This window comes from Microtus oregoni, unplaced genomic scaffold, assembly GCF_018167655.1.
Source record: "Microtus oregoni isolate MIOR12 unplaced genomic scaffold, Mior012 000013F_ref0000133, whole genome shotgun sequence".
NCBI classification, from domain to species: domain Eukaryota; kingdom Metazoa; phylum Chordata; class Mammalia; order Rodentia; family Cricetidae; genus Microtus; species Microtus oregoni.
In genome coordinates, this window is record NW_024543072.1 from 3,077,948 (window position 1) to 3,103,628 (window position 25,681).

The following is a 25,681-nucleotide window of genomic DNA, read 5'->3' on the forward strand; positions in this document are numbered from 1 at the left end:
ACAGGGGCTCTGGCAAGGTACAACTCATTCGACAGTTCCTATTTATACAAACTAAATAAAAACACAATTGGAACTTTTAGTAGGTGCTAAAACTTGGTTTTGAAATTTTATTAAAAAAATATATTTGCAAACATATAAAATTTAGGATGAAAAATGCTCATTTTAAAACATGTAATAACTTAATATTTGCAAACATACATAGATGGTATGAAACCCACACCACTAAAAAGGTTAATGAGGTGGCATCGCGCTCATGGAACAAAAGCTTCACGGTAGCGAAGGGCTTCTCGTCTCCTCGAAAGAGCTGAGAACCTGGTACAATGGAAAGTCATGAGAGCCACATGGCCAAAGCAGTACGAGGAAGGACCACTCACAGCACGTGCGCTAACTCGCTCCCTAAGGATTCACAGATCAAAGGGAAACACAACTTTGCATTTTTCCCCGCTTCAAAGTGATCGATATTGCAATGCAGCATTTTAAAGAATGATGGTGAATCTGAATCCATGGGAAACATTGCACATCTCGCCTGCTGAAACTTGAAGAAAAGACAACAAAGCAAAATAACCCCAAACCAAATCCCCAGCAGTCTCCTTGAGGCCCAGGCTGCTTGGGGAAATGCTCTCAGACATGGCCTTTGAAGTCCACTGTAAGGAGTTCTGCGCAGACCCAAACACGGGATTCTTGAAAACAGGGGCACTGTTGGTTTTAGATGCTCTGAACACAACGGAAGAAAACCAAAGGCAGGCAAGAACAAACTCATGGTCCACAGTAGATGTGCCACAAGGACACAGGACTTAGGCCATGGCCCTTACAGGGTCCTGCTGTGCCCAGTCCTTTCTTCCCTCCACGGTACAGCGCGATGGCTAAGTCTGCTTTGTAAGCAGTGAGGCACCTTCAGTTTCTTTTGCATCGTTAGTATCTCAATGGCAGTTATGGCCTCTACTACCGAAATGAGAAAACTCCAAACAATGTTCTTTGGGGAAGGAGAATAATAAAGCTGCATGGTTTCAAAAGACTACTCACTTGTGGGTTCAGTAGTGTTGATAATCCCCACTAGAAGATTGACAACAAACAGAACCAATGCTCACACATGCAAAATCTGCTCATCGGTATCTAAGCCAAGCCTGGGCCAAGGCCTTGCAAGAAACACCACTGTCCAGGGCAAACTGTGGACAGTCCATACGGAGAGTGCAGGGGTGTCTCTCCTGATACTGATGGTCATGGTCACTTGAGACTTAGGACTCAAAGTCAAGTAGATCAAGTGGCAAGCGTCATGGGGCCCAGGAAAGGTGTATAACTGGGAACAAGGTTGTCTGAGAGGAACTGGACTGGGGTGGGGTCAGCTGGGGTGTACACCCACTCAAAGACATGACATTAAGTACAACAAAAATAAGAGCAGAGTCACTCATTGGTGACACCCCAGACACACTGTACTCCGAACTCTGGGCTGCTCGTCCCAGACCCTTTGACCGTAGGGGTGAGGGATGGGATGTGTACACAGATGGACATAGTGGCCTAAATGCGGTCTCCTAGACTCTGCCAACCTAGCAAGAAGCATCTCCAATGTCCCTTTTAATTCAGCTAAGGTTCCAGCAAAGACATTGTAAACATGCAAGCTATGCTAGTAGAGTTTCTCGATCGTACGCCTGAATGAGGAATAAGGCAATGGAGCTGACTTTGAGGCCAGGCTCATCCAACTGCAACTACCCAGGCTTGGCCTGGCTCTCTGAGGATTCATTCTGGCCTGACATCCTAGTAATCATGAACTGGAACTTCTGGCTTCTGAATCTGAAGTAAATGCTTGGAATATATAAATCTGAGAGTTGAAATAGGTTTACCCTTTTCAAGTCTCCATCACTTCGGCACTTGGAAGTTTGTTTACACTGAGGAAGCCTTCTAGGAGATTCTACTTCAGGTTTGTCTTAGTCATTCCTAGGATTCAGGGTGAAAAGTAGCAGATCTGATTGCAGGTGCTCTCTAAGCACCCACTCTTCTCTCTGATATCACACACACTCAAAAGCATCACTAAACTCAAACTCCTACTGGAAGGAGGACGCTGACTCTCGTTCACTGATGTGCACTGCAGCCCCACCCGGGCGATCACACCTACAGAGTGTTCCCTTTATGAGCACAGCCCCGTGGTCCCTTGACCAGCACCTCCTACTGTCAGCAACACGTCATCTCACTAAACTTTATCTTCCTTAGATGACATAGGGACAATTAATTTTTGGTTGCTAAATTTATACACTATCATGAAAACAAACTATCCCTAATTGAGTACGAAAAAGTAGGCTTCCCTGAATTCTGCACACTGCACACAAAACTAGATAGACAGCAAGAGGAGACACTGGACCGAGACGCAGAAACACTGTCCAGGATGCATGTGGAGATCGGCAGGAGCCGATCCAAGGAGTCTCTAGGCTAAAAAACTAAGACCAAACTAAAATAAGTAATTAATAAGTAATTATCTAAAATTTCAGCTAGAAAGAAATTGATGAGCCTTTGATTGAGTTCCCATTAAAGCTTGAGCAACTACTCCCGCAGAACTGTCACGCCTGTCTGCATTATTCACAGCAAATCCTTATGCTAGCTGGTTGAGCCGACTGGGTTCTTCCCATCATTAAATAGTGCTCAGGAAAGTAAGCAGTGCATCTTAATTGGTTAAATACTACAAAATGACTTGTATCATAGAAACAGACACTTTTCATTCAAAGAATATCTCAAAATTGCTATTGCTGAAATAATCAAATTCTACATTAAAATATTACTAACCACCATTACATGCCATAAAAGAATAAATAGAAACCATGGCAGATCGATAGCAGCATCACAAAGCGTCTTCACAGTCGCCCAGGGCTGGAAGAGCTCCCAGCCTCGGGATACACTGGGGAGGCTCGGCGGCTCACGCGTGCTCTGCCTCGTCTTCCACACAAAGGAAGGGCAGTGTGAGTGCAGCTCCCTTTCCTGCATAGCTTTAAAACTGCTCTCAGCACACTGGAGGAATGGAACCAGAATGGCTTTGTCAGATCGGTCCACTGGTCCTTTTGTCAAAGCGTTAAGGAAACAATCAACAATAACTTTAACTGTTTAGACAGAAAAGGAAAATAAGGCTGTGCTTCACACACAAACTTGACACTTCCAAACCACTGGAGAGTTTACTAAAAGTGGAGCCTTCTGGTAGGACTGGAATCTTGGCAGCCCAGACTCTGCTTCCAGGGTTCCGTGTCTCCTCCATCAGAGCCCCGCCGGGCCCTATCCAAACAGCCACGCTTCGCTGGCCTTTGAGCACGGCGGGGCCAGGAACACGTAACGAAACACAAAGAAATCCCAGAAGTGTTAAGGCCCAAGCGGGTGCTCATAGAAAACATACTTCACTTGAACAATACCTTCTAAAGAATCAACTTAAATTCTGATCCTTAAAACTTGAAGCTACTTTGTGGAGCTGACATTCAGTTCAGAGCTTGTAGGGCCGGAAGTGGAGGGAGGGCATGGGCTCCACTGAGCTCTGCTGCAAGGCTGGTGGCTCCTCCTTCCATACACACCCATGGAACTCAACACAATGGTCTGCTTTGTTGTTTTTGTCAAACAAAGGTCTGCTGGTGATGCTTCACAGTGAAACCTCCATCATCACTGAGAATGTTCTAGAAAACATCCTTAAGGACCAAGGCTCTCTCAAAGGCTCACACTCAGGCTTCTCAAAGCTCCACATTCTAGTCAGATGGCTCACAAGACGCCTGCTTGTTTCTGAGGTGCGCCCTCCATCTTCACATGGACTGTACTCCAGTCATACATTGTGGTTGTCTTTGTTCTTGGTCAACATCTGCAAGTAGACTTCATGAAGTGTACTGAGGAAGCTAGAGTCGTTCTGGAAGAGACGGGAAACGGGGAGACAGTGTCAGCTACCTCTTCAGAACTGACTGTGTTGCTGACAACTTAGGAGGACACAAACATGATTGGTGCGGCTAACTCCCCAAACGCACACAATGACAGTGACAGTCATCACCCCGAAAGAGTGGGCTTTCTCCCAGGCAGCCATCTGAATTTGTACTTTGCTAAGATACAAAATTAGAAGCTAAGCTGACCCCCTCCATACCTTTATTAGATGTATCAGTGTGTCCTGGAGCTGAGACTTGCTGAGAATAATGGAAGGCTTTCTCTGACTTTCTGGTGTCCCAACAGTGAGCGGGGAGGGAGAGCTTGCTTTCCGCTCTAGGTCTGTGGACCTGGGAACGGTCTGCTGGAACACACTGGGGGATAGCAGGACAGAGGACACTGCTGTGGTTGCTGCAGCAGCCAGCGGGGGGCCCGCCATCTGTGGAGGAACGACAGAGCAGCAGTTACTTCGCACTGCAGCAGGAGCAGGCGTCCAAGTCCACACCAGGGACATGTGACGACAGAGCTAGTATAGCACAAGACTGGCACAGGGCAGAGCTAAACACTAAACTCTTAGATCCTCGTTTTTCTTTTAGAGAAGGCCTCACTCTGCAGCCTTTGCTACCCCGGAACTTACAATGTAGATGAGACTGGCCCAGAATTCTATCTCCCAAGTGCAGGATTAAAGAGGTGCCCCACACTCCTGGTCTCTTTTTAAAATCTCTGTGTACTCCACTGTGAACTCCATGGAGCAGGAATGGAAGCCAGAGGACAGCCTTGGCTTGGCCTTCACTTTCCACCATCTGAATTTGAGGATTCTTATCTGAGCCACTGTCTGCTTTTCCTTAAGACTTTATGTGAGCCCGAACCTCATAGAGGAGAAAGTGGGAAGTACACCGGAACACATTGCCACAGGAGACCACTTCCTAAATAGAACCCCAGCAGCACAGACACTGAGAGAAACAATTAATAAATGGGACTTCCTGAAACTGAGAAGCTTCTGTAAAGCAAAGGACATGGTCAACAAGACAAAACAGCAGCCTACAGAACGGGAAAGATCTTCACCAACCCCACATCAGACAGAGGGCTGATCTCCAAAATATACAAAGAACTCAAGAAACTGGTCATCAAAAGAACAAATAATCCAATAAAAAAAAAGGGGGGGGGGTATAGACCTAGACAGAGAACTCTCAACAGAGTAATCTAAAATGGCTGAAAGACACTTAAGAAAATGTTTAACATCCTTAGCCATCAGAGAAATGCAAATCAAAACAACTCTGAGATTTGATCTTACTTACACCTGTAAGAACGGCCAACATCAAAACAACTGATGACAACTTATGCTGGAGAGGATGTGGGGTATAGGGAACAATCCTGCATTGTTGGTGGGAGTGCAAACCGATACAGCTACTTTGGATTTCAGTATGGCAGTTTCTCAGAAAATTAGGAAACAACATCCTATCTCAAGACCCAGTAATACCACTTTTGGGTATATACCCAAAGGATGCTCAATCGTGCCACAAGGACATGTGGTCAACTATGTTCATAGCAGCATTGTTTGTCATAGCCAGAACCTGGAAACAACATAAATGCCCCTCAATTAAAGAATAGATAAGCCGGGCGGTGGTGGCGCACGCCTTTAATCTCAGCACTCGGGAGGCAGAGGCAGGAGGATCTCTATGAGTTCGAGACCAGCCTGGTCTACAAGAGCTAGTCCAGGACAGGCTCCAAAACCACAGAGAAACCCTGTCTCGAAAAACCAAAAAAATAATAAAAAAAAATAAATAAATAAAAAATAAAAAAAAGAATAGATAAGAAATATGTGGCACAGTTACACAATGGAGTACTACACAGCAGAGAAAAATGACATATTGAAATTTGCGGGCAGATGGATGGATCTAGAAAACATACTGAGTGAGGTAGCCCAGACACAGAAAGACAATTATCACATGTACTCATTGATAAGTGGCTTTTAAACATAAAGCAAAAAAACCAGCCTATAATTTACAATCTAGACAACAAAGAAGACCCTAAGAGAGACATACATGGATCTAATCTACATGGGAAGTAGAAAAAGATCTCCTGAGTAAATTGGGAGCATGGGGACCATGGGAGAGGGTAGGAGGGGAGTGGAGAAAAATATATAGCTCGATAAAAACAATTAAAAGAAGAAAAAAAAGATTTTATGTGTGCTTTTCCATTTGTGTATGGGTACTTTGCCTGCATGTATGCTTGTGTACCAGAAGAACTAGTGCTCAGCAACTGCTGAGTCAACTCTCCAGCTCTTTGCTTTTACTATAGAACTGGGCTGGGAGCATCTCCTGATGACCACAAGAGGACAAGCTTTCCTGAAGCAGACAGAGGAGAACTTCTGAATCTAGGAGAGGGTACAGGCTCAGCAGCAGGCAAGCAAGTGACACAGCAGAACTGTGTCTTTCAGGGTTGGTGGACAGCACGTGTCAAAACCATGGCAGTGTTGGAAAGAAGGGGTGAAGTGTGCAGGCCTAGGAGGCTCTGCCATCAGAAGTGAGGGGCTGTGCAGCACAGCGGTTGTCTGCAGGGACTCTCTGCTTTTCCAGGTCAAGGTTTTGATATGGTGCCCAGCACCCACCCAGTTACAAATAAGGCTGATGGCCCACCCAATGGCTGACCTGCCTGGCCCAGTCAATGCTGACGTCTCCCTAGAGTTAACAGAAGGTCTGTAAGGCTCAGCATCTCAGTTCTAGAAGGGACACCTCGACAGGTCGGAGCTTGAGCGCCTCAGCTTTCACTAAGGTGGTAAGAGTGGACTTCACACCAACAGAACCAAAAAATGTTCAATGTGCTCTTCAGAGAAAAGGAAGTCCCAGGGCTAGGGAAATGGTGAAGTGCTTGCCATGTCTGCTTTAGGTCAGCTTGAGAGGACCTGATTTTGGATCCCCAGAAACATGTAAAAAAATCTGATGGCTGTGGTGGCCCACCTGCAATCTCAGTGCACAGGAAGTGGGGACAGCAACTTGGTTAGGTTCAACCAGAAGCCCTGGCTCAGAACATAAAGTGGAGAAGAACTCAGGAAGACACCTAAAGTCATCGCTGGCCCTCCACACATGTATATGTATGTATGTACACACACACACACACACACACACACACACACACACACACACACACACACGGCGGGATCCTTACCGGGACGGCGCTGGACAACACCTTATGCTGGGCAAATACTTCAGGATCCTGGTTTTGCTGCATAGACTGAAATGTTTAATGGAAAAAAACAGACAGTTAGTGGTGACAAATCTTACTTATCAACAAGGAATGGTTCAGAGACTGAGAGAAACTTCTTGGCAATGCAACCAAGGACTCCTCTCCACCATGAGAGCTTTGGGCCGAGGACCCGTGGAGTCCCCTGGGAAGATGCGCTGGCAGAACCTTTCAGGTGGCTCTAAGAAGTGTGGTGGGGTTGAACTCAGGGCTTGCGAGTCAGGCAGACTGTACTAGTGACCACAGCCTCAGTTCTGGGGTTTGTATGTCTAGAGTGCAGGCTGGCCTTGAACTTACATTCTTCCTGCCTCAGCCTCTTAAGCAGCTGTGAGTTTTCTTTTTCTTTGCAAAAGCAAGATCTTAAAATCAGTTATTCCCATCTAAGTGAGTATTTACACATATGTAAATGTTTCTGCCAGGCAGCATGCAAGAGTGTTGTGCTGTCTTTTAGGGCTGATCGTGGAGAAGGTACCGCCTGAGCTTCCAGATTAACTGAGTCTTGGGACAGACCCTTTTCCTCTGCATCAGAAACCAAAGTAAACTTCCTTCCCTAGGCTTCTTCTGGTATTTTATCACAGCAAAGGAAAAGAGCAGGATCCTACCTCCCGACACAAGCCCGCCCCTAGAGCAGAATGCTCCTTCTGGTTGATGCAGTCAGCAGTCACAGGGCAGTCACTCCACTCCCTTCCGGCTGTGACCAGGCACCACTCACAAACTCGGCTCCTCTCCCCTCTACACCACTCTACCATGAAGCCTCACTGACTGGACATTTAAAAAAAACCCTTGTCCACACTGCCCGACACAGGCCCCTACTGCTCAGGCCCAAGTGACTGTCAGCTTATTCTGTAACGAATGGCCCGACTCCTGTTTCTGCCATCTCCAACACGGCATATTTCATTCAGAATGTTTCAGTGCCTTCCAAGGTCTGAGAACAAAACTCAAACTCCTTAACTTACAATTTATTCATCTCCCAATGCTAACTTCCCCAGGTTTGTTCCTATAGCAAATTCAGTTACTACTGACCATGGGCAGGGGTGGGGGTGGCTAGTGTACAACAACACACACACACACAGAGACACACAAGTGTGTCATATCACTTAAAACCAAGGCTCTTGCAGTTTAATCCCTTCACTCCTTCCCGCATTACCTGAAGGGCTGGAGCAAGCACCATGTTGCTCAGGGAGGCTGAGGTTGCTGCTCTTGCTGCTGCTGTCTTAGAGGGAGGCTCTATGAAGCTCTCAGGGGTGGCCAGCTGGCCAGCTGCTGAAGAAAAGTTGGGTGCCATTGCACCTTTTCCAAGTGGCTGTGCCTGTATTTGGTCATGCTGTGGGGTCAACCTGAGTTTCTGGAGCAGATCAACGCTTGGGAGGGGCGTGCCAGCTGTGCTCGACAGGCTCCCTGGGGCTCTGAAGGGGCTCTGGCTAGCAATCAGACTGCTGTGGCTGAGCTCAGGGACTGGCTGGTTCAGGAGTGGAGACTTCTGTCGAGGTGTGGTCTTCACTGCTTGCATTAAGGTACTATTCCGAGGTAAGTGAGGAAGCTGTGTGGCAGAAGCTTCGGCTGGCAGAGTGGGACTGAGGACAGGGCTTAGCGGGATCGTGTAGCTTGGGGCATGCTTTTCACCCGCCTGTGCAATGGAGGCAGGAGTGATGAGCACCGGGGTGGTGGCTTCAGGCTGGACTGTGTGGCGAGTGCCAGCATGGACACCCAGGTTTTCAGACTGAGGTGCTCCCCCTGACTGCTCGAAGGAAAATGGGAGGAATGAACTGGGCTCTTTCTGCGCTGTATCTCCGGGCAGCTTCTCCACGTCTTCTGACTCTAGACCCACGACTGCTGGCTGCTCCTTTGGCAATGAGGTTCCAAACAACTCTTCTACTGTCAGATGCTTGTGCCCAGATGAAGCAGACTAAAAAGTAAAATCAAACAACACAATGGAAGAACTCTCTGTGAACAACTGTAACCAAAATTCTTTTTCATTACATAGAAATATGTAGAAACAAGGAGAAAAAAATGCCTGGGGTAACCTAGGATGCAGAAGGATTCTGCAGCACCTACCAAAGGCTCTCCAGGTCAAGGATAGAAATCTGCTTCTAACAAAGTCTGTACTGTGGAGTTCCAGGCAATAGTTTAGCTTACTTGTTCCCCTGGTGAACTTAGCTGCATTTGAAGGGAACTGGTATCACAACAAAGCTCCCTGTGCTTAAGTGCCCATTGTTACTGACATACCGGAACATGACTCCAGCAAGAAAGGGGACCAAAGTCTAAGAAATTAATTTATACTGTTCTTCACAAAAAGCTAGCACTGAACTGCAGGAACCTAAATACCAGAAACAATCTCACCCATATTATGAGGCCTTTGCTGCTCCATGCCCTCAAATGTCAGGGACCCATCCATCCACTGAAGACTGGAGCAAGGGGAGGGGCTCGGTGGGGAACCTGCTCCAGCATGTGTGTGCAGAGGGAACCTGCTCCAGCATGTGTGTGCAGAGGGAACCTGCTCCAGCATGTGTGTGTGCAGAGGGAACCTGCTCCAGCATGTGTGTGCAGAGGGAACCTGCTCCAGCATGTGTGTGCAGAGGGAACCTGCTCCAGCATGTGTGTGCAGAGGGAACCTGCTCCAGCATGTGTGTGTGCAGAGGGAACCTGCTCCAGCATGTGTGTGCAGAGGGAACCTGCTCCAGCATGTGTGTGTGCAGAGGGAACCTGCTCCAGCATGTGTGTGCAGAGGGAACCTGCTCCAGCATGTGTGTGCAGAGGGAACCTGCTCCAGCATGTGTGTGCAGAGGGAACCTGCTCCAGCATGTGTGTGCAGAGGGAACCTGCTCCAGCATGTGTGTGCAGAGGGAACCTGCTCCAGCATGTGTGTGCAGAGGGAACCTGCTCCAGCATGTGTGTGCAGAGGGTATTCTTTATTCCTCTTTTTGCTGTGCTCTTAAGGTTAAAGTGAGATTCTGAATTTGGAGTGGTTTTATTTTATTTTGAGACAGGGTTTCTCTACTGCCCTGACTCTCCTGGAACTCACTATGCAGACCAGGCTGGCCTTGAACTCTGAAAGATCTCTTACACAGTGAGGCTACATCAAAATGTCTTTTTAAATTGTAGATGTAAAAAGGAATAATAATAATTCACATGGCTCAATTTCCTCATACTTTTACTTCTCTAGAGCCCAAATTCCAAATAAAAATTATCAAGGTTAAATTCTTGAGTACTAACTGGAAAATTTACAGAATTGTAAAGACAAAAATTACATAACCAATCACATAACCATATGTGATAATTATTTCACAGTTCTGCTACCAAGCTATGTACATATAAGATCTTGGGTCATTTATACTCTTTGGGGGATGTATCCAGGCGGGCCTTGAGTTTTCAACAATCATGTTTCAGCTTCCTGATCGCTCAATGTCCAGCAATTAAAAAAAATTTTTATGATAAAAAAAAATGGTTCAAGATTGTGTGATAAGAATTGCCCGTAACCCTGGATGGCGAGTGGAGGTAGGAGAATTAGTCTGAATTTAAGGTAAGCCTAGCCTACACAGTGTGTTCCACACTGGACCAAAACCAAGACCAAATCAAATAAAACAAAAATTCCAAACAATGTCCTTACCACTGAGCTGGGAGTGGAGCAGAGCTGTACACTAGAACCCAGGGGACAGTGGGGAGGAGGAGAGGGCCAAAGGTACCTCAGACACCTAATGCGTTCTCAGCTAGATGAAACTATCCTCTAGGATCTAACCCAATCCAGCCCAAGTTAACTTAAACAAAACCAAAGGAAAGTAATGGAAAACAATATTCATATTCATTAATGCAAATTAATGTAGATTATAAAATCATACTGTTATGTATATACAGCACATTTAGATCTATTTTGGAAAATGAAGTATTAGGGCTACTCTGCAGAAATTTCAGGTAAGAAGTCATATTTCTATGTTAAAGAATAGGAATAATTAAATCATATGAAAAAAACTAAACAAACCACACCAGAGAAATATTACCAAGAGAACTTAACAAGTGTATTATGAAATTGAAATGCATTTTTTGTGAGCTGTATTTGTGGTATACAGACAAGTTCATGTGGTATACACACGTAGGTAACGTGCATGTTTGTGGAGGACACAAGTCAATGTCCTATGTCGTCCCCTAGGAACCAGGACTCACCATTCAGCTAGAGCGGCTGCCCTGTGAGCTCTAGAAGCCTGTCTCTGTCTGCCTCCTCAGTGCACCAGCAAGCCCAGCTTTCGTGTGGATGCTGGGACCCACACTCTGGCCTTCATGCTTGCATGGCCAGCACTGCACTGACCCAAATCCCCCTTAGCCGCCTTCATGAAATGGGATTCAATACCAAGGTTTGGCAGCATCATCTCTACCCAGCACTAGATGGCAGTGTTACTAAACAGATAGTCTCTGTGTAGGGGCAGAGGAAGGATTTATAATTGTTTTAGACAATCACACAGCTTTTGACAAAATCCAAATCTCAATATTTTATAATTCCTTGGTAGTAGCTGAAAAAAAGATATAGTTTCACTTTTTTTTTTTTTTTTTTTTTGTTTTTCGAGACAGGGTTTCTCTGTGGTTTTGGAGCCTGTCCTGGAACTAGCTCTTGTAGACCAGGCTGGTCTCGAACTCACAGAGATCCTCCTGCCTCTGCCTCCCGAGTGCTGGGATTAAAGGTGTGCGCTACCACCGCCCGGCTAGTTTTAGTTTATTTCATGTTTTTGAGACAAAGTCTTGCTATACAGCTTACACAGCCTTCACATTTGGGAGTTTCCTGCTCAGTTTTGGGCTTCTAAGCCCGGTGCGAGGCAGGGGTGGGGTCACAGGGACTTACTGGCTAGTCTCCTCAGCCATGGCGAGCTAAGGAGAAACTCTGCTTACAACATAAAATGAGCCAGGTGGTGGTGTGTATCTTTGATTCTAGTGTGCAAGAGGCAGAAACAGGAGGATCTCTGTGAGTTTGAGGCCAGTCTGCGAGTTCCAGGACAGCCAGGGCTACACAAAGAAACCCTGTCTCCAAAAACCAAACAACAAAACAAAACAATAAAATAAAAAGGTAGGTGGGGTCTAAAGAATGGCATTTGAGGTGGTTGTGCCCTCCAAATGCACACAGGTCAGAGTGCTGTAACGAGGCAGGGACAAGGTGGGCAAGGAGAAAACAATTGTTGGCACAGGTAGATGTCAGGTCGAGTCTTGTGGGCCATTGCTATGAGTGAGACAGGACCCCACGGGAAGCTGTAAAAGCAGAGGCACGAAAGCTAGGCTTTAGCAGCTCATTCCGCTCATCTGGCTAAGCACAGAGAAAGGAAGCAGTGTCAAGAACAAAAGCCAGGGGGCTGGAGATATGGCTCAGCGGTTAAGAGCACTGATTGTTCTTCCAGAGGACCCGGGTTCAATTCCCAGCACCCACATGGCAGCTCACAACTGTCTGAAAATACAGTTCCACAAGATCTGACACCTTCACACCAATGCACATAAAATAAAGTTAAATAAATCATTAAAAGTTTAAAAAAAAAAAAGAACAAAAGCCAGGGGACTAGAAAGGAGGCTGCTGCACAGTCCAGATGAGAGTTTCATGGGCCTGGGGAAGGAGCTGGGGACATGTCATTATGTCACACATATGATCTGACAGACAAGTGATGAACCAAGCTTGCCCAGTGGTTCAAATCCTAAAATGTCACTGCTTTGTTACTTTGACAAGGCTAGGGCTTTAGCTGTACAAACCTTATCTTGTAACCCAGAGGGTGTCTCTTCTAGAGTCTCGGTGCTTCCCAGATTGGAGAGCTGAGTGCTTGGCTGTAACCCAGGGCTGGAGATATTTGAGCCGCCCATCTGATTCTTGGAAAAGAATTAAAAGAAAAAGTCTATCATCTGAAAAAGGACTGCTGTCTAAAATTTGGTTTACATTTGAAGTTATCAAAAAATTCCTTAATTAAAAAATAAGCAAAAAACCTCATAATGTTTCTATCAATTCTTATAACTTCTATAAAATTTCTATAAAGTGAAGAATCTATGTCTATATATGGTAGCTCCAATCATTTTGGTTTTAATCACTCATTTTAAGAAAAAGATATAATTTTTCTACCAGATTTTTCCATAACTTAAGTTACATAGGACACCTTTAACTGTTGGGAGCCACAGCTCAACCTGCATGCTCATCTCTGACAGTCCGCTGAGATCATGCCCCTGAGCACTCCAAGAAACTGGCAGTTTGCTCTCTGCCATGGCTTTGTCTTTTAAAAATGCTACATAAGGTAGAATGGAATACAAGCACAGCACTGGCTTCTGACACACAGCATAATGCCTTTAAGGTTCATGCAAGCTAATTTATAATACCAACAGCTCGTTCCTTTTCAAATGCCAAGCATACAACATCTGGATTATTTTCACCTTTAAAGATTTTTATTTTATGTGCATGAATGTTTTGTCTACATGTATGTATGTGCACTATATGCGGGGAGGTCAGAATGGGGCACTGGATCTCCTGGAGCTGGAGTTAAAGATGATGTGAACTGTTGGTCCTGGGAACTGAACCAGTTGCTCTTCTGAAAGAGCAACAGGTGCTCTTGACCAATGAACCATCTCTCCAGCACACTTTCAATCCCTAAAAGCTATCTGTCTATGTGTAGTAATCATGTGTGTGGACATGGGTGAGCACCTGTGCAGAAGAAGCCAGAGGAGGATTTCGGGTCACTCCCTCTCAGAATGAACCTGGGCTCACTCTCGTCTCACTGTTTTGGCCAAACAGGTTGGCCAGCAAATCCTTAATTTTTAATCCAAAATTCTGAAGCCTCTGTTCCTCCATCCCACCTGTACCTGTTGAGGGTACAGGTTGACAAGGCATGCTTTTTTATGGGGGTGATGGGAATCAAACACTGGTCCTCACACTGTACACTAAACTGTTTGACACACTGAAAAATCTCTCCAGTCAGTAATGAACACAGCTTGAATAACTGTGCAGACGAGCTTCATCTCACTAGAGTAGATACCTAGGCAAAGACAAATCAGGGTATAATTGGCAAATATTGTTTTCTTCTAAAAGTTTTCCTCCCTCCCTCCCTCTCTCTTTTTTAGACAGTCTTGCTATGCATTTCAGATTGATTCTGAATTCATGGTCTTTTTGCCTTAGTCTCCCAACGTTCTGAGATTACAGGTGTGACAACCACACTTGACTTAGTTTTTTTTTGCGCATGTACATGTGGATTTTGTGTGCAAATGTGTGCATATGAAGGCTGGGGTTGAAGCTGGATGTCCTCAGTCACTCTTTCCTTTATCAAGACAGGTGTCACGCTCACAGACTCTTCTATACTGGACAGCCACCAAGTCGCAGAGATCCTCTAGTCTCTGCCTCCCCAGCACTGTCCTGAACCCCACAGCTGGGGGTCCTGCTCCGGTCCTCATGCTTGCGTAACAAGCATGTACTGCCACCCTTCCAGAACTCAGGGATCAGCCTGATGTTTCTTTCCATTTAGATGTACAAACCAGTCTGAGCTGAATTTTGAATTAGATGCTATAGTTTGGTTAAAATTCATTTTATGTGGACGTGCATGCATACGGACACCCCAATCCATTTCAATACCACTTAAATTTGCACTTGCTAAAAGTGATGTTGCACCAGGCGTGGTGGTGCACCCCTTTGATTCCAGCACTCACAAGCAGGCAGATTTCTGTGAGCTCGAGGCCAACCTGGCTTACAAAGCAAGTTCCAGGACAACCAAGGATGTTACACAGAGAAACCCTGTCTCAAATGACCAAAGCCAAAAAAAAAAAAGTGATACTGCAAGTGAAAATATTTTTCGCAAATGGTCGGAAATAGAAAACACGATCCTGAGTGAGGTAAGCCAGACCCAAAAAGAGGAACATGGGATGTACTCACTCATAATTGGTTTCTAGCCATAAGTAAAGGACATTGAGTTTATAATTCATGATCCTAGAGAAGCTAAATAAGAAGGTGAACCCAAAGAAAAACTCCTCCTGCTGGATATTAACCTTCATCAGGCGATGAAAGGAGACAGAGACCCACATTGGAGCACCGGACTGAAACCCCAAGTTCCAAATCAGGAGCAAAAGGAGAGAGAGCACGAGCAAGGAACTCAGGACCGCGAGGGGTGCACCCACATACTGAGACAATGGGGATGTTCTATTGGGAACTCACCAAGGCCAGCTGGCCTGGGTCTGAAAAAGCATGGGATAAAACCGGACTAGCTGAACATAGCGGACAATGAGGACTTACTGAGAACTCAAGAACAATGGCACTGGGTTTTGATCCTACTGCATGTACTGGCTTTGTGGGAGCCTAGGCAGTTTGGATGCTCACCTTACTAGACCTGGAAGGAGGTGGGAGGTCCTTGGACTCCCCACAGGGCAGGGAACCCTGACTGCTCTTCAGGCTGATGAGAGAGAGGGGAAGTTGATTGGGGGAAGGGGAGGGAAATGGGAGGCAGTGGCAGAGAGGAGACAGAAATGTTTAATAAATAAATTAAAAAAAAAAAAGAATCTTTGGTTGGTCCTAGGTTCAAATCTTAATACTGAAAAATAAACACAAGGCAATGTAACATACACAAGAATCCTTAAAGATGACCACTGATGGACATGCAGTTATGATGTTTTGGAAACCTAAGTCACAGTTTAGAGATTTGTTCCAGCTTTTGTTAAGTACTGTCTATGTCAGGATAACAATAAAAACAAACAGCAAAACAAGAAACATCTCTAAACTTCACCACGCAACAGAACAATTCTAACAAGAAAAATAAGTTAATTTTCTTGATATTATACTTTTCAAAAACATGCTCAACTGAGGACTAGGGACTCAAATATTAACTGAATAGATAGAATGCTGCATTTCTCCTATTCAAATGATAATTCTTATATTATTTCAGAACATCTTTTTTTTTTTTTTTTTTTTTTTTAAAAAGACAAGAGTCCCTTCAGACTAGCCTGAAACTTACTAAGTAACTAAAGCTGGTCTTGAACCCTGACCTTCAGTCTCTGCCTTCTTGGGATCATAGGCATGTGTTACTACGCCTAGTTCCAGAACACAGTCAACCCATGTCACCCATCTGAGTTAAGGTGAAAAGGATCTGTAAAAGGCCATAAAATATTTTACTCAACCAGGGTCTTCAAAAGTCACTCAGGAACATAATGCTGTCCCTAAGAACACTTCAAAGCAGGTATAATGCTCAGACACACGGGCACCTCGTGGGCACCTTAGTAGCTGATCTGAGGCACTTCAGGGCGTGGCACCTGTATGAGTCTTTGTTCAAGGTCCATTTTCTGTGTTGATGATGGCCACCAGCCATAAAATTTAGTAGGAGATATGTCCAATCACATACAAATTTGTTGAAGGATAATAATATTTCACAAAATCTTTGAGGAGGTTCAAAACGGGTTGTAGTGGCCCATGCCTATAGTTATAACACTTGGGGACCGGAAGCAGAAGTCCAAGGTCTTCCTTGACTACATGATGAATCTGGAGCCTCACCTAACGAAAATCTTCTAATCTACTAATTCTATTTCAAGTAATTAATCTTATGGGAAGATTAGTGTGATATTTGGTGATTTAGTTATGGGTTTGTATTGCTGAGGTCTTAAGAACAAGATTTAAGGCAGGCAGTGGTGGCTCACATCTTTAATTCCAGAACTTGGGAGGCAGAGGCAGGCAGATTCTCTATTGAGTTCTAGGTCAGCCTGGTCTACAGAGCAAGGCTACACAGAGAAACCCTATCTTGAAAGACCAAAAAGGAATTAAGAGAAATCTCTAGGGTATTATTTATGTAAAGTTCCAGTTGGGAGTGGTAGTGCACTCCTTTAATCCCAGCAATTGGGAGGCATAGGAAGGCAGATCTCTGTGAGTTCGAGGCCAGCCTGGTCTATAGAGTAAATTTTTAGGATAGCCATGACTACACAGAGAAACTCTGTCTTGAAAAACAAACAAAAAAAATCCTAACATACATAAACTACACACTTGGACAAAATTTTGGAAGGACACAAGAATTATCACTCATTATTTCTAGCTGGCAGAATTACTACATCCCTTTCCTTTTGTTTACTACTTGTTGAACATAAAGCTTTCTACAGCATTATGAATTGTTTGCCTGGGAAAAATAATGGTATTCCTACAATTAAGAACAATTAAAAATACTGTTCTTAAATTTTTTTTTCCCACAAAACTTGGAAAAAAGAATCAAAATCCAGGATTATGTCCTGTGGCTAGAAGCAATGTAAACTGGGCTAGCTGTAAAGTCAGTGGCTTTAGCTGTCTTTCATTACATGAAATATTTGTACTGCTGTGGTAGTGTACAGCGTGATTTCAACAGTCAGGAGGCCGAGTCAGGAGGATCACTTGTTTGAGTTAGTCTGAGACTCTCCAAAAGGGGGGGGGGGGAGGAAGAGATGATTATCTTATATAAACTGTCTGAACAGGGAAGATTTAGAATTGAAAGTGAATCTCATTAAACCTGAGGCCTTGCCTATCCTTCCTGCCCTTGGCTGCCACTCTCTTAAATCCACCAAGAAGACACAGAGAGACCGTCTGCCTACGTGCTGCTGGGGAAGAGTCATCCACACACTAAGATCCAGAGCCATTTCTAATGGCAGCTCCATATGTCAAAACAGGCAAACAAGGCAGAAAGCAGAGCTTTTATTAAGGAAGCTCTGCTTATTTATAGTCTTTAAAAACAAAAAGAAAACCCTATAAGAAATCTTCAAGGGGGCTGGAGAGATGGCTCAGAGGTTAAGAGCATTGCCTGCTCTTCCAAAAGTCCTGAGTTCAATTCCCAGCAACCACATGGTGGCTCACAACCATCTGTGATGGGGTCTGGTGCCCTCTGCTGGCCTGCAGGCATACACACAGACAGAATATTGTATATATAATAAATAAATAAATATTTAAAAAAAAAAAGAAATCTTCAAGCATTTCATTTGAATTTAACTTTGCATAACATCTTATGTATTCCAGCATTTTTTTTTCAGTAGAAGATGCTTTCTGTATGATTTGCTTTTGCAGTAATTGAAAATAGAAACCTTATCAGATTTTCAGATCGTGCACTTGACACTAGTGTTTCTAGTGTCTAGGGGTTGGGTGCAGTAGTGGAGAGCATGCTCAACTCCAGGAAAAGTGCTAAAACATTTAAAAAAGAAGTCTTCTTTCCTTTTGTGGTTTCTCAGCCAGAGATGTAAGCCAAGGCCACTTCTCGCAACATCTGTCCTACTCAGGCAGTAATGATCAACACCCATGAACACAGACAGCTAACGAGAATTGCAAAGGTATCATGAGACGAGATCTATGGAGAATTAGTTAACCTTTGGACCAAGCCGTTTTTAACAAAAAAATAAACAAACCTCAAATTTTATTTTTATTTGATTTTTTTAACAATCATGATTTAGCCAGTTGGTGGTGGTGCATGCCTTTAATTCCAGCACATGGGAGGCAGAGGCTGGTGGATCTCTGAGTTAGAGGACAGCCTGGTCTACAGAGTTCCAGGACAGTCAGGGCTACAAACAGAAATGTCTCGAAAAAGTAAAACCTAAGCCAAAAGAAAAACAAAACAAAACAAAAGTAAAACTAATTAGACAGTCAGATTGATGGCACACACCTTTAAACCTAGCACTGGAGGCAAAGGTAGGTGGATCTCTGGGAGTTCAAGGACAGTCCGCGCCAGTCAGAACTAAGCAGTGAGACCCGGTCCCCCCAAAAAAAACAAAACAAAAAACAACTAGGAGACAAATTATTCCCAAATCACCTCCCTCAACCCCCCAAAAAAAGAGAAAAAAAAAGTCACGCCTCCAAACAAACGAGATAGATAACACCGAATTTCAGAAAAGTGTCACATTTGAGCAAAATTCCAAATGATGGGCTCAATTACAGAACACAAATGTGCCATTTACTATTAAGGAGCACAAATTACCAGACTGTTTTCAAAAATCCACATAAATTCCCAAGGTCATCTAGCACTGAACAGGACTGCAGGGGTGAGAAGGCGCTGTGATGCTTTCCCTGAGATACCCGCTGAGCACCAGCCTCTACCCTCCATGACCATCTTCTCCCACAGTAATGCTAAGATGATCACAGAACAGAGAACGAATTGTATGATTCCTCCCTAACCACGCACTCTTGGAGAAGCGGACTGTCCTCAGTCTGTTAGGTTTGATCTTGTAGACCCTGTTCTTTTCTAAACTGAGGACTGCTGCGGGCTCTGGAGTGACTCTGCCCATCTCCAAGACTCCAGCAGGGTGCTCTCTCTCCTTTGGTATTCCCTGGTCAGCACCCAGAGAGCCTTACCCTCTCATACTCATCCTTGGCTCTGCTAAGCATCTCCAGGATGTCAATGGGCCTCTGGTCGCTGCAGCCATTGGCTTGACTGGGACTCTGTTTATCTCGAGCAGCCTGCTGGGATCGCCGTGTCTCCTCTTCTACCACACTATAGGAGGAGAAACAGGTTTCAGAAAGACCACGTCACACAACTGGACTCTGGCACTCTCTTGTCGACTTTCCAAGTAAGAGTGTCACAAGACACTGTCCTTGCAATAGATAAAGAACCTTGGTTACCTCATTCCAGAAAATACATGACTTAATCATGTCACCATCTTAGTCAAAACAGTGAACAGCCCCTTACCTTAAGTAGACAAAAATAGAACCCCTTTCTGGAGGTGGTAAAAATGGGTCCATTAAGAAATCCGTTCAAGCATCTCCTTATCTCCCAAAAGTAATTCAAAGTCAGTAGGAGTAAGTGATGAATGGACATTACTAAGACATGGAAAACCAAGCAGGATACTGTGAACTAGCCTTGAAAATGGCTGTTGGTGAATTCTCTACAAGCAGACAAAAGGCTCTGTGCTGAACGGGTGACCAAACTCAGGGTAGTTATGGGTATGTATTATATTTTATTGGCACTATTTAATTCTTCATTTATGTTCCGAAGGCAAAAGTCTCAAGTTAAGAATGCCACGGACAGGGTTGGGGTCTTCAATTCTTTTTACAGGCTTACATTTTAAATAACACCCTTGCTCCTTGCATCCTCCACCAAAGAAAAGGTTTGAAGTCACTGAGCAATTTCAGTAAAATTGTTAGGAACTAAAGGCTGGATGGGGACCACATGGGTACTTTATTTCCTGTATAAATTTTAATAATGCAACTAATTTAAAAATACATTCAGATTTCAGTCACAAACTACAATGACTAGGCCTTCCTGCTATGAGATTTTATAGGTGCAAGTCCCATGTGGCAGTGTTAACTGAGATCTCACAGGCAATGAGTCAAACAACTCAGTAGCAAAAGGCTCATTTTGAAAGGACACGAGAAACAGAAGTAACACGAGCAACAGAAATAAGGCTACGTTACTCAGTGTCAGTTAGGACAGCCTGCCCAAGACTCCCATGTGAGACACAGCAATGGCAGTCATCGTTTCACACTAGGTTAAACAATACTGCGTCTTAAAAAGATGGCAGAGCTAAGCAAGACTAGACACGGAGCTCAGTTGCTACGCAAACCATGCTTTGCAAGCCAGTTGGAGCTCCAGAACTTACATAAAAAAGATGGGAGCTGCCGGGTGGTGGTGGTGCACAACCTTTAATCCTAGCACTCCGGAGGCAGAGGTAGGGGAACCTCTGTGAGGCCAGTCTACTCTACAGCGCGAGCTCCAGGACAGGCTCCAAAGCTACACAGAGAAACCATGTCTTGAAAAAACCAATAATAAATAAATAAAACCCAAAACCAACCAAACAAACAAAAAGCTGGGAGCTGGTTCAGTTGGTAAAGTATTCGCTGTGAAGACATTAGCTTTGGGATCTTCAGCACCCATTTAGAAACCAGGTGCAGCAGTGTGCACTTGGAATTGGAATCTAATTGGGGGGAAAGTGGAGACAAGACAGACCAGACCCTGGAATTCACTGGCCAATCAATCTACCTGAGTCAGTGAGGGACAGGTTCAGTGAGAAACTGTCTCAAAAGATAAGGTGGAGGATAGAGATAACACCTGCTTGACATTAACTCCTGGCTTCTACCTACATGTGCACACACATACATGTACACTCACACTCAGACACAAATACACAAAACAACGTGATGGTGCATGCTTGTAACCCCACAGCAGGGAATTAGAAGCAGGGAGTTTCTCTGGGACACACTGGCTAGCTAACCTAGCTTGCGTGGTGGGTTCCAGGCCAGTGAGACCTCAAACTCAGAGATCCACCTGCCTCTGCTTTTCGAGGTTTCATTCTCAGCCTGTGCTTAGTCTGCCTGTCTTGTGCATATAGGTAAGATGTAGGCTCTCAAGTGAGCATAATGGTGTACGTGTTTACTCCTAGTACTCACCTGGGAGGCAGAGAAAGGTGGATCTCTGAGTTCGAGGGCAGCCTGTGTTACATAGTAAGTTCCAGGATAGCCAGGACAGATAGAGAGACTATCTTAGGGTTCCTATTGCTGTGATAAAATACCATGACCAAAGCAAACTGGGGAGAAGAGGGTTTACTGTGCTTATTCTTCCATATCACTGTTCATCACTGAAGGAAGTCAGGACAGGAACCTGGAGACAGAGCTGATGCAGAGCCCATGGAGGAGTGCTGCTTACTGGCTCACCCCAATGCTTGCTCAGCCTTTCATCTTTGTTTTGTTTTTGAAATACAGTTTCTCTGTAGCTTTGAAGACTGTTCCAGTGCTAGTTCTTGTAGACCAGGCTGACCTTGAATTCACACGCACCTGCTAGCCACCGCCTGGCTTCAGCCTGCTTTCTTATAGAACCAGGGACCAGATGGGTGTGGTGCATGCCTTTAATCCCAGCACTTGGGAGGCAGAGACAGACTGATCTTTGTGCATTCAAGACCAGCAAATTCCAGGGCAGCCAGGACTATATAAAGAAACCCTATTTTGAAAACCAAAACCAAACAAACAAACAAACAAACAAAAAAAATCCAACCCAAACCACGCCCCCTCTCCAAAAAAAAAAAAAAAAACCAAAAAACAAAAAACCAAAGAGAACAAACCAAACCAGGACCACCAGCCCAGGGAGAATCCCATCCACAATGGGCCTGGCCCTCCCCCATCAATCCCTAATTAAGAAAATGGCCTACAGCTTGAACTTACTAGGTATTTTCTCACCTCTCTGATGATTCTAGCTTGTTATCAAGTTGACATAAAAGTAGCAAGCACAGAGACCCTGTGTCAAAAACAAAACAACAAAACCCAAACCCCAAAGACCCCAAACAAAACCTAAACAAAAACAAAAGGCACTCTAGTGCCATGCCTGTCTGCTCCCATGCTCCTCGCCATGAAGTCATGGATCTAGCCTCAGAAGCCCTAAGCCCCAGCCATGCCTGGCTGCTCCCATGCTCCTCGCTGTGATGTCACAGATCTAGCCTGAGAAGCCCTAAGCCCCAGTAAATGTGTTTCTACTGTAAGCTGCCTTCACTATGAGGTCTCTCTTCAACAATGAAAAGTAAGTGAGGGGGCTGGAGAGATGGCTCAGTGGTTAAGAGCACTGACTGCTCTTCCAAAGGACCCGGGTTCAATTCCCAGCACCCACATGGCAGCTCACAACTGTCTGAAGATCAGTTCCAGGGGATCTGACACTTCACACCAATGCACATAAAATAAAGTTAAATAAACCATAAAAATATTAAAAAAAAAAGAAAAGAAAAGTGAGGCACCCTTGCCCCTCTCCCTTCTCAAACTCCAAAAGCATGCACCTAAGATAGTAAGATCAAGACTAAAACACACTTTCACAATCTCTCCAAAGTCTATACAGTCATTTCTGAGCAAAGAGTTAAAGAGTTCTTTCTTTGTTTGTTTTGGTTTTTTGAGGGGGGAGGTTTCAAGACAGGGTTTCTGTGTAACAGTCCTGGCTGTCCTGGAACTGATCGGCCTGTCTCTGTCTCCTGAGTGCAGGAATTAAAGGCATGTGCCATCATGTCTTGCTTCAACATTCTAAGTTTTAAGGTTAAGTTTAGAATTTTGTCTTTGACCAAAGACAGCATCTGAATTTTAGATCTAGTATAGGTTTAGGTAGTCACTCAATTTCCCATATGGCCTCTCAGCTTTAAGTTAAAATATTTTTATTATATTGTGGCTATCAGAGAAGTTCCAAGAACTGTACCTAACAGACTGTGAACTGACAGACTTGCTTTGTTTATTTTGGTGCCAGAAACTAAACCCAGGGCCTGCCTACACATTTGCCAATGACCTTCATCTTTAGCCCAAATTCACTTGTTTAAATGTTCAAGATGCCAAAGTGTTAGTAGCATTAGTCAGTGGGGTGATAGTCCGAAGTACACAGAGAACAGAGGTACATGCAGGCAGACAGACAACAATGAAAGACGTTTTTGCCCCCCCTTCCTCCTTTTTCTTCAATCTTTGGTGACCAGGGTCATTTCTCCAGTTAGAGGCACCATTTGTGAGGCATTCTCTTCAGATATAAATAGGCCAAGCCCTCAAAAAGTCACTATCAACTGGGCACCCTTTAGTCGCTGTTTTGGGACACAAAGTTTCCCTCCTCCCATAGCTGAGATGTGCTGTCATCTAGGCTGACTGTAAACTCACAACCCTTCCCTCGGCACTGGGAAGCTGCACAGACAGCTGTAAGTACTCCAGTAACTCCCTTCAATTCCCTTTGCTAGTTCTCTATCTATTTCCAGGATCAATGCTGTCTTTTCAGATGGGCCTTCTGTCTTCAGCTCCAAAACCCACTAAGGTTAGTGTCTGGAGTGCCTCCGAGGCCCTCAGAAGAAACTTCAGTAGTTGTTAGAGCTCAGACAGACTTTCTCATTTGGGACTAAATACTCTAAATTGACAGGAGAAAATATAAATGTATTAATATATTCCAAAGTTTAAATGCACCTGCCACCTTTACAAAATAGCAAGCTACCAAATAAATGCCTTGGTTGAGATCATGAGGCAGGGCCCCAGGATCTCAGAGCTAGCATGTCCTCTGCCCATGCTAGCCCATGCTCCTGACCTATATCATATCTACAAGCAGGAGCAGAATAAATCTTTGCCTCTATAAACTATGAATGCCATTATTGAAAAGTAGTATAACTTTACAGAAAAAGTATTTTAAAAGGAAGTGTTTCTAGAAAGCCAACACTCCCTCTAGTAAGACTGTCAGTTCACAGGCAGCAAAGCCCTCCAAGGTGCAACCAGCAGTAAGCACAAGAGGTCTGTCCTGCAAGCTCACAGCGGAGCAGACGACAGAACAGTAGTGGATAAGCATTCAACCAGGCCACACCAGTAGTCCTGGGTTATAACTTGAACTTTGTATGTGTACCTTCTAATGATATGTAAACATGCCTAGAATTGAGGCTACTAGGCTATTATACTTTCAGGATGATTAATTAACATAGTTAAAAAAATCAAGACTATTTCCCTCCAAATACACAGTGACAAATCTTGAAGAGAGTTAACAGAATTTGGATTTGGCAGAACTAAGAGTTCACTGCCGATTCAAGCAAAAACTAAAGAGGACATATGCCAACATATGCCAGAACACACCACTCACTGCACGCTTTCCTCTAGTTCTGAATCATCCCACACCCCATCTAGCACTATAGTGTTCTGGGTTCCCAGAATTCAGATGGGCAGTCTTGCACTATGGTCACTCAAGAAGTGGCTTCTACAGGCTAGCACAAGGACAAGAAGCCATCCTTTGGATCATTAATTCAACGGAAATTATTTTCCAGATTTCAAGACTATGAGTTTTAAATATCTTTTGGAAAACAAACTGTAGATCAGGACTTGTTAAACCCAGCCTGTGCTCAAACCAAGTTCATCTACAGAATACATAATCTGTATCAAGTTACCGAACACAGTACCACTCATTACAGTCTAGATTGGCATAGTCAATGTATATGGTGGTTAGGCTATCTCCTGATGTACCTGATGTTCTCTGCCAGGCAATCTGGCAGCAGTAAGCACAGCTAAGTATCTGCTCAACTGAACCGTCTGTAGGACTGGATACAATGGATAAATACTACAAAGGAAACTTTCAAATCCTGAAAAAATGGTATTGACATCAAATCATTAAACAATTACATTTGTAGATAACAATCACATACATAAATCTAATGCGTACACAACACAGATGAAAAGGGAACAGACATTTGTAAATACACAGGGATCAGTAGTATTATATGTAATTTTTAGAAAAAAATCTGCCTTTGTCACACTTTTGGCAGTAAAAGGAAATTAACTAGTATGTTAGTACTGAAGAGAAGTTGGGATCAGAGTAATGTTTTATCTTTCATTAATCTATGGAATATATATACTTACTCAGCCATGAGTTTTGCTATGCGGTGACAGTCATTCTTGTCATAAAACCAGATACTGTATATTGACACTTGTAAAACAAAGAGAAAAAAGGAGATAAGCATAAAGTTTTCAAGTGTGAGTACATGAACAACATAATATGGATTTACCATCAGATCCTCAAATTATTAGTAATCCCTCTAAAGGAAAAAAAGGATAAAATGAAGCACAAGACCTCTTCCCCAGAAGTCCATCAAAACCAGGACAGGTAAAACATTCAAGATGTTAAAAACAAAAACCAAGTGAGGTACGGCAGCTATAATCCCAGCTACTCTGGAG

General features: G+C 44.1%; 1 protein-coding gene across 2 annotated transcripts in view; it reads right to left on the bottom strand.

The window, feature by feature from the left end:
• Nucleotides 1-85: 85 nt before the first annotated feature.
• Dcp1a (decapping mRNA 1A) overlaps nucleotides 86-25,681 on the bottom strand; it is a 49,336-nt gene continuing 23,740 nt past the window's right edge. Inside the window, exons 4-10 of one of the 2 annotated variants that reach the window (XM_041662377.1) lie at nucleotides 25,367-25,433; nucleotides 19,391-19,529; nucleotides 12,835-12,948; nucleotides 8,264-9,022; nucleotides 7,042-7,107; nucleotides 4,094-4,312; nucleotides 86-3,865 (exon numbers count right to left, since the gene is read on the bottom strand). In XM_041662377.1, the coding sequence (XP_041518311.1) occupies nucleotides 3,785-3,865; nucleotides 4,094-4,312; nucleotides 7,042-7,107; nucleotides 8,264-9,022; nucleotides 12,835-12,948; nucleotides 19,391-19,529; nucleotides 25,367-25,433 (1,445 nt within the window). In that variant the 3' untranslated portion in view covers nucleotides 86-3,784. The remainder of the gene's footprint in view (nucleotides 3,866-4,093; nucleotides 4,313-7,041; nucleotides 7,108-8,263; nucleotides 9,023-12,834; nucleotides 12,949-19,390; nucleotides 19,530-25,366; nucleotides 25,434-25,681) is intronic. The other variant, XM_041662378.1, reaches the window with a different exon arrangement.